We start from the raw sequence: 9,935 nt of genomic DNA on the forward strand, positions 1-9,935 counted from the left end.
GCACCGTGCTGCTGCTGAAGGGTTAACCCTTTGATGTCCCGCTGCACTCCTCTACAATTTAAATTATTTAAAGGAGGGAGATTGGGAGTAACGGGTGAGTGTGATTGCAGCCTGGCACATGTCATGACAAAGTTTACTGAACTTGAACTACCATATTTTTCGACTACCGGTGAGGGACTACTGTACTACAAAAAAACACTGCCTGGAGACAGAATGTCATCTAGTCGTTTTCATCACTGAATCATAAATCCTCTTTCTGAGAGCAGCTGCTGTTGTGATTAATACGGGCTTTGAATCTATTTAGAGCACGTTCCTCTGAGGCAAACTAACGCACTTACAGTCAAAATAACGTGGCAAAGTGAGAATGTGTGTGTGTGCTTCCTTTATTTTTGCTTGTTAGGACCTTCTCTGGTACCGACCTTGTTGGGACCTGCATGAGCCACATAAGAAAACGATGTCCTTTTTCTAATCGTTTTATTTTAAGTAGGGCTAATGTGTGAATCAAGCTTAAATCAAAGTTAGGATTAGTCTCAATTACTTAATAAAAACAATGCAATAGCCCGATAAGGAAAGTTGTTCAAGTTTGTGTGTGTGCTCATCTTATCGAGCCATGGGTGCAGATAAAAGCCAGGAGGAAAGAATCTGAGCCGTTTTAAATCCAGGCTGACAAATCTCACAAAGAAAGGCAAACCTATACTGTAAAGGCACAGATAAGAGATAAAAACAGAACATTTGATATTTTCTATTGAATTTAACAAAAAAAAAAAAAAGACTAGGCATAAAAAAAATTCAGTCAAGTTTCCAGTTAGGTTCAGTTTTACTTTTCTCAATGAGAGAAACTAAAAAAAAAAAAAAAAAAAAAACTCTTCAAATTTTGATATTTGTGATTGAGCGCTTACTTGTGCATGTGCTCCAAACTGGCAAAAATCATCACACCGTAGGACAGGCCGCTCTGTATCAGGAAATGAAGGGAATACCTGCAGAAACACACACACACACACACACTACAGTGCTTAGAATTGTCCACTTTTATATTCGTAATTATATAAAACACACTTCATTATACCAGACTATCAATTTCATTTTTTCACTCTTTCATTTAAATATCCACATCCTGCTTTGGCATCCGTTACTAAGCTGCTGTCACACCAGCAGTCATACGAGACCGGACCTTTAAAACCACAAATGTATTCCCAGAGAGTCAGAGGACAGGAGTGCGATAATTATACTATTTTTCTAATTAGCCTGCGTGTTTTTTTTAGCTGCACAGTTAGCAGTATTGCATCATTATGGTAAAGAAATATACACACACACGTTATCAAATTCTGCTGTAAATATCCACTCCTTGTCCTGCTGTGAACCACAGGAGGGCACAGCTTGTGCACAAACGCACAAATTAACAGAACGCAGAGTGTGATCCTACCAGCCCTCCAGGAGGAGATGCCACACGAGTCAGAAGTGAAACGACAAGGAGGCCAAGGAGCTGGCAGAGAACACGAGTGTAGTGGAGGAGGATTTACATTAGCACTAAAAATATTAACCGCTCTAAAGATGGGAGAGGGTGTGAAGGAAGTATTTATTGATCTGCTTCCTGATACATTCAATATTACCACATTAATAACATTTAAAATGCTTTTATTACTTTAAGGTCATTGTGAAAGATATAATGCTTTGGCATCACTGATTGTGGAGTGATGGTGCCAGTTTGTCTCCCCACCACCCCCTGCTCTGTAAGGATGTTTTCTGTTAGCCACCTCGGTTCAAAATGGAGGGCTGGGTGGAGTCCCCCCCTTGATGATTTTTAATATTCTATACAATTCAGTTTATTTATACAGCACCAAGTCACAACAGAAGTTATCTCAGGGCACTGAACAGAATACAACCGTTTCATTTCAGGAAGTCGGAACATGTCAGAGACTCAGACAGGACAAGGCATGAATAAGTTCTGTACTTGTAATGTTTTGACGCTCTGCAGGTCTGACCGTTCTCCAAAGCTTTGCCTTATTAAATTTGATGAAAACTACACCTGATGGTTTGTAAATCAAGTTGTTATTGTTGATTTTTTTTCTATGACGAGGGAAAAGAAGAAATTATTACACAAGAAACTGAAACTTGCCTGCAGTGATTTCAACAAGCATGACTTCAGTTTTCAAAAAAACAAAAACAAAACAACTTCCTCTCTCTTGAGCATGCATCAGGAACTTCCTCTCCTTCAACATTCAGCTGCTCCAAGCCGTTTCTTCTTCAGAACCATTTTTGTACATTATTTGGACAATTTGTGCTCTTCAGAGATAAACTTCCAGCGTTCAATCCCTTAAAATAAGCTAGTGCTGTAAAATGTATAAAAACGGTCATGCATTAATAGCAATAATAATAATATATAACAATAATAAATACAAAGCATTCCAAAAATCTGAAGACAACTTTAACCAAACAGCTATCAAATGTGCACAACATTTTGGATATAGCATTGATGGATTTTGCCAGTTCTGTTTATTTAAAATTATTATCTAAAGTTTATTTTGAAAAGTCCTTCACTTCAGTGGACTAGGGTTAGCTAAGGCATGCTTTGTAGTGAACTGCTAACAACTTATATCATTGCCAAGTACTGTGCTTGACCGTACACGTCGCACCAAGTCGCATCAGTCCAAAAATGTCTAATAAAGTGGAAAAAAACAAATAAGTCGCTTCGCCGTAGAAATCGCATCTATTATGCATCACCACCGACAACCCGAAATGAGAGCCGGTGTTGTGCCAACAATCGATTGGCTGCCAAATGGCAGCCATGGGAGTGTGAACAGGAGGACCTTAATAATTTCACAAGATTAACACTTAAAAACAAATTATTTGTTTGCTCAACATTATAGCAAAGGTGTGTCTCAGTTGGACTTTTCTTTAATAAATGCACTTTAAGTCAAATCAGCTGCATTTTGCCTTGGGGGGGTGAAATGCAGCCGATTTGACGTTTGCTCCATGAGTTCCGGAGCGAGACGAAGGTGGCTTAGTATGGCAAGCCCAGTGTCTCATTAATAGCCACTTTCACTATTAATGAGACACTTGGCTTGCCATATTACTCGAGGGCCCTCTAGTGGCTGAAAATGGTAGTGTTCAATGTTTAATATTTTCTATGTCAGAATGAATGAAATAGTCAGCTGTCAGACAAAAATTGGGCTATAAATAGACAAAAAAAAAAAAAAGAAGAGTATATTAGTTGCTTTGGTGTACAAGTCGCAGGACTTGCAAATTTATGCAAAAAGGTGTGGCTTATAGTCCGGAAAATACATTACTAAGTTGTTAGCATAAGTTTTAAGTTAAAACAGTACTTTCAGCCGTTGGGAAACAATGTTTGAAAATAATGCGATGCGTTACAAAAGTCTGCAGCATCCTGTTAATTTTAGAAACCATTTTAAAGTTTTGTTGATGACTTAGAAGATCCTGAATGGGCAGGCTCCTGCAGCCTCAAGTTCCTTCCAGGTTCCTTAGATTGATGATCATTTGCTTTTGGTTGTCCAGGCTGGTCCACAGAGGTGACCGGGCCATTTCAGCCATAGCTCCCAACCTGTGGAACCAGCTGCCCCTTCACATCAGACAGGCTTCAACTCTTATTGTTTTTAAGTCTCTGCTAAAGATATTTTCTCTCGCTGGTTTTTAATACAATGTGAAAGCTGACATTTTGTATCATTAATGGTTTTACTTTATGCCTCGTCATATTTTGAACAGTTTGATATTATGTTTGGTATTGTCTTTTAATTATTTGTATCATGTGCAACACTTTGACAAACAGCAGTTGTTTTTAAATGTGCTAAACTAATACATTTGATTTATTTTGGTTTGAAGTGACTTGACCTGGCAGAATAGAAAAAAGTGGGCAAAAATGTTGTGCGATCTAAGACCTGTTTTTATATTTTAAATGTTTTTTTTTTGTCTTTCCCAGAATATTTTACTAAGCTTATTTATTTACTAAATAGAAGAAAAAAACACCCACTCACAGCTTAGCAAAGTCTTGTGCTTAATGACAAATTTTGTGATTCATTTCCTTTCCAAGAAAAACAATTCGTCTTAAATAGATGTTGGGCTTATAGGCATCAAACACTGTTCTACAAAACCCATCACCTCTAGGTTTTAACAGGTTGTTTCTTTTTATTTTTATTTACTATAACTGCAGAAACAGGAAAATAATATCCATCCATTATCTTTACCTGCTTCTTCTTTTTTTGAGTCATGGGGGTCACTAGTGCCCATATCCAGCAGTCACTGTGCAAGAGGCGGGGGACACCCTGGACAGGTTGCAAGTCCAATAAATAAATAATATTAAACTAAAATAACTGGTAACTTTTGTCAGAGGTTATGGAATTATGGATGTATTATTACTAACATTATTTCCCCTAAGACAAACAACTGAATTGTCTCCCAGAACTCTCTCTTATCCTAAAGAGATGCCCGTGGACTGTATCTGTGAAGGTCAGGAGGGCCATGTGAGACCGCAGCTGGATTAGAGGACACCCACTGAAACCTTGTTAAGCTGATAGGGATATGAAAAGCAAGGAGACAATGCAGAACTTTGCAGATCATTGTGACTGGGTTTTATGTGTTTACATTTAATGAATATTGATGTGAACTGTTCCGATATCTGACCTTGAAAGTAAAATTGTGTCGGAGATAAAGGTGAAGTAGTGGGCAACTATGTAAGCATCCGAGGAGCAGTTCGAAATTAGGCGTCCTGCTCAGAGACACCACGAGGTGTGCAATGACCGGGGATCGACCCCAGGACCTCCGGGGATCGACCCCAGGATGTTCATCTTTTAATGCTTCTGTAAGTGACTAAAATAAAAAAATAAAAAAAAAAACCTCCCCATTATTTTAACAACAAATAATGCAAAGAACAAACCCTGCAGACCTGCTTGGTTCTGTGGGGGGGAACCTTGGATGTTCTGTATGCCAGACCCAGTTCTGGAGGGCAGTCTGGGAGACGGCTACTGCGACCGGTCTCGAGTACTAGAACACTACCTGCTAACGCTGCTAACAACACCACGCCACTAACCGAACCACGCCGCTCACAGTACCATGGTGCCAACAAGACCATGTTGCTAAGAGAAACCTCACTGCTAACAGCATCATGCTGCTAACTGGACCATGTTGCTAAGATAACCCCACCGTCTTCAGAACCACTCTGCCAATAGGACCATGCTGCTGTAGATTTATTTCTTCTTCACTTTGGTGCCTTGTTTCTGTATTTTGTTGCATGCTTTGAATAAATCCTAGTTTATGTTAGTTTAGTTTATGTTGGTGCTCACATTAAGCGTGTACATTATATCTGAACAGAACTTATGAGAATCGTGCTGCTGTTGCTCAGTGTATTGTTTAGCACTATTAGTGTTCAACAGATATTTTAGCGTACCGTTTGGCATTCGTTTAGCGTATATCTTAGTTGAGATCTTAGATCCTTATTTACAGTTTTTTTACACTTTATATTTTTGCTACTGTTGGATGTAACTGGGACCCTGTGTACACAATTTTGTTCCACCTCATATACCACATGCGATGTGAATGACAATAAAAAAAACTTGAATCTTGATCAAATTAAACAGAAGACGAGCATGAGTGTGTTAAATTGTGCAACATGAACCGTCTGTGATGACCAGGTAACACTTTACAGAGTGAGCATTTCCTTCTACTTGAAAGTCAGGATATCCTATCATTACTCTCCTAAAGACATTAACAGTAGCAGCACTTTAAATGGCACCAAGTTAGCTGTCTGGCGGGGCGATTATTACAGAGCAGCAGTTCTCTAATTTGATATATGTTGCTTTGAGTTTGCTTTGGCTAAGAGGAAATAATTAAAGTAGTCTTTCCATTAATTCTTTGGATGTTTGGTTATTCACTTCAACTACAGAGATGCTCAGGTAAATTATCTACGAATTGTGTGAAAGCATTCAGGGAAAATATAAAAATAAAAAAAATAAAAAAAGACGTGGTGTAAAATGGACACTTTAATATGCAAGATGTCATTAACTTACATAACCCATATCTAAACCATCTAGAAGCACTCAGAAAAGAAGGCAAGATTGTGCCAAATTAGAATAATGTTGCAGGAAGACATTCTGATAGGAGTCAAAGGAAGGAAGGAGCAGGGAAGGACAGTGATGAGAAGAACAGAGCTGTGGGATATACAGAGGGAGTGACTCACCAGCCAAAGCAGAAGAGAGCCAAGTACAGGCCCAACAGAGTTGCCACCACATGCCTGACAAAGGGACTGGTTTTAGTGGGGTGGAGGTAGATGCGAAACCCCACGGCCATCAGTAGGGCAAACAGCTGACACGCCACAAAGTTAACCTGCACAGAGAAGCACACAAGACCTCCATCAATGTTCTGCTCACATTTTGAAAAGTTTGAGTGCAGCTTTATGAACACACTGTTCTTATCTCTATGACATAAGACAACCCAAAGCTGGATAGGTGAAAATGTATGAAGGCTTTTTTCATCTTATAATTTATCTGAATGATCCAGTAAGGCAGGCGTATCATTTACCTGCTGCCTAAAGTTAAGGGTGAACAGTAACGCCCATGTTAACGTGAGTGTGTGCGTTTGTTACGAAACCATCTCATAAACCACTGAACCAAGTTTAATGAAACTTGCAGGAAGTAATCCGTGGTTGTACGTCGAAAACTGTTCAACTTTCAGGGTCAATTTAATTCAAGATGGCCCTCACAGCTAATTAACATCAACTAACAGAAATATAACTATAACTCGAGTCAATGTTAGAGCTACTGAGTGGAAATCTGATGCGTTAACAGAGTTCTTCACAACACACTGTGCAACAGAAAAGACGTGTTCGTTATAGTGTAGCGATGTGAAAGGAATGCTAAGCCAGCATGACTACAGCCCACCAAACAGTCTTAGATTCTCATTATCTGATACGCAGGCATTAGACAGTGTAATGTTTGTGTTCAGGTCTGCATATGTCCATTCAGCATAAACAGGGATGACTCAGGGATGATGTTCAACTTACTATGGGGCATCTATGTCTCCCATGTGGCCTGGCTATTAATCACACTTCAACACAAACCTTTAGTGTAAAGAGAACGAAAAAATCTCTGCCTTTTAGAAATGCCAAACATGAGCACCATCCATTATCCATGGATCCTGAATGATTAATGAGGTGGGAAAGGGAGAGGGACGGATACAGTCCGAAGTACACCAGCCCTGCAAGTCACTAGCCAATGTGTTACACGATGTACAACATCCAAAGATGGAGGTTTTATTTGTCCATAAACAAACGTAAAAAGCAGAGCACATGAAACTCGACCAGCGTTCTTGTGATTGCTTTGTTGTGCGGAACGCCACTGGGCCAAATGTCAAGACAACAGAGAAATCCAGCAGGAAAGGCCCAACACAAATAACTGAGCAGGTTCTATTGTCTGAGCCAGACTCAAAAAGAAAAACGACAGCAAACAAAACCTAATCTGCTGGACATTTGTTGTTTTTAAAGAAGCTGTGCCATCAACGCAGCAGACAGTGCTTCTACGCCATCTAAGAGCCAGTTCACATCATTTGTGTCTGTTTATGATCAACAGAAAAGCCAACCAAGCTATGGGTCAGTAAAACATTTGTTGATACTGTTAATGTCTATAGGAGAGGAGAGTACGGAAGAGATGCCGTGACCATCATTATTCAATCATAAATAATACGGTAAGTAGGCCTAGTTTCAGCCTCAGTCATGCTATGACTAGGCCTGTCACGATAACTAATTTTGCTGGGCGATTAATTGTCTCAGAAATTTTTGCGATAAACGATAATATTGTTTGAAATTTGACAATAATTAGTAATTATTGTCAAATATAAGAAGAAATGTTGGTTAATTTGCGTGTGCTACCTTTTTTTGACCACTGGATGGCAGTATAAGATCGTTTGAACCTAAAGATGGATAGTGAGGGAGCGAGTAGCGTGTCTCTAAGAAAAATGGGAGGGAGGCCCCTTGACGTGACATGGGCTGTGTCTCGTTCCTTTTTTTCCTGTTCCCAAAATGGTGGACGGTCGGTGTGGTTTGAGCTCTTTAGCATAGCATTTGTCACACAAAGCTTTTAATTTAAAAAAAAAATCATAAATCAGTAAACAAGTTCTCAGCTTCTTTTTCAGAGAAAAACAAAAGCACGGGTTTCAACTGTGAATTTTGGAGCTTCTACAAGATGGAGGTTACTCCCCCACCCCCGAGGTCGGCCTGTTAGCTTAGCTCATAGCTTAACTTCTCAGCTTAGCTGCTTTTAACGATCCAAAAAACACGAGTTTGGACAGTTAAAATGGATTTTAAAGAAAAGAGAAAAAAGAGAAAGTGAAGGGTCAGTGAAGAGCACCAGAGTTGAGCCTTTTGTCATCCAGTGTCTTCAGTAGAAAGAGACACGAAGAAAGCCGCTAAATGCAAATGGGGTTGGTAATTTTCATTTATCATGCTATTAATTGATTTATTGTTTATTGCGAAAGGCCTAGTTATGACTGACACAACTCTTATTCTGACACACTCTGGGTAAATTCAAACTAACCCAATATTGATGAAAATCTCAGAGGGAATCCAGCTTTAAAGTATGCTTCCACAGCAACAAAATCAAAATGTGGGTTGATGCATTTCAGAGCAGTAAACGAGTTCACACCAAAGACAAACATGTACAACATTAGAATGTGAGATAACCTGAGTCAAACAGCATGAAGTCAGCGGGTCCTTGAATATCCGCTCTGTAAAAGGAAGGAATTTCATGAGGGTGAGTGGAAGGAGCGCAACAGAGGAACTGTATTGTTGAAGCAAACGGAAAGCCGGAGTTGTAAATGACATCCTCACATCTGTCCGTCAGGCTAAGATGTTGTCGGAAACGACAGATTAAGCATTTTGTGTTACATTAGGAACTAAACTCATGGAGTTGAGCTCCTTTTGAAATGATAACTCTGTCCAAGAGGATTTGATTTTATTGCAGGCTTTAAAATGACTCAAATGTTTACTCTGCTGTCCTTTTTGCTTTACTACTTAAACAAGCAGTGGTGTGTTTTAAATGTTCAAAACTAAGCTTGACATCTGAAATTCAGTACACTCCAAAGTAAATAAGTTGTAGTTTCGGCTGGTTTTCTTTAAGAGTTTCACTATAATTCATTCGGTGGTTCATGAGATATCTTAACGCTACAGACAAACATGCACGCACACACAAGCGCTTGTTTTTGTTTTAAACAGATTAACCCAACACTCGGTGGTCAACACATTATTGTGACTAAAGCTGTTTAAGCTGAATGTGTGCTCACTTCGCATGCAATACGTTTAGTTTGATTTATGGTGTGATCCGCAAACGTATGAGAAATGAATCGCCAATGGTTCAGTCAACACCGACAGTGAGACACTCGCCAGCCAACCTGCTAAATTTAACACGCAGATGTGACATTTTACTGTGCAGCGACATTATAAAACATCTTATATCATTCATACACAATTTACATCATGCACCTGCAGAAGACCTTTATTACAGGATGAGGCTAAATGTGTCGTATCAACTCTAACAAGTGACAGAACTTGTTTATTAAAGAAACACTTAGATTGGTTTTTGTCTTCATTTATTCCTAATGGATTTTCTTGTCCATAATTGATTCCTTCTGAAGTCAGCTTCAATTCTGGGTACAGCGTGCTTATTGTTCAAGTATCTTAGAATATGTCTGTGTTGCAGAACACTTGGAGGTTTTAAGGGAAAAGAGGAAAAATGCCTTATAAATATCAAAGTTCATGAGCATTTGCACAATAGGTAAAAAAAAAATTAAAAAAAAATCCATCAAAGTTAAGTCAGGTCCTCTGGACGGTTTCTTTATGTTGAAATGTTTCGTTTTTCATCCGAAGGACTTCATCAGTGCATCTGAGGCATTAGTGGCTGCCTCAGACGAGTCGTTGGGGGGGGGGGGGGGGGGGG

At 39.3% G+C, this 9,935-nt stretch overlaps 1 protein-coding gene across 1 annotated transcript in view; it reads right to left on the bottom strand.

Annotated features, from left to right (window-relative positions):
* The window catches only part of mboat2a (membrane bound O-acyltransferase domain containing 2a), a 39,645-nt gene that overhangs the window by 12,885 nt on the left and 16,825 nt on the right, over positions 1–9,935 (bottom strand). Inside the window, exons 2-3 of the mRNA XM_037695209.1 lie at positions 6,188–6,333; positions 900–977 (exon numbers count right to left, since the gene is read on the bottom strand). Of these exons, the coding sequence (XP_037551137.1) occupies positions 900–977; positions 6,188–6,333 (224 nt within the window). The remainder of the gene's footprint in view (positions 1–899; positions 978–6,187; positions 6,334–9,935) is intronic.

The sequence above is a fragment of the Nematolebias whitei genome, chromosome 21 (genome assembly GCF_014905685.2).
Source record: "Nematolebias whitei isolate Nwh7 chromosome 21, NemWhi1, whole genome shotgun sequence".
NCBI lineage: Eukaryota > Metazoa > Chordata > Actinopteri > Cyprinodontiformes > Rivulidae > Nematolebias > Nematolebias whitei.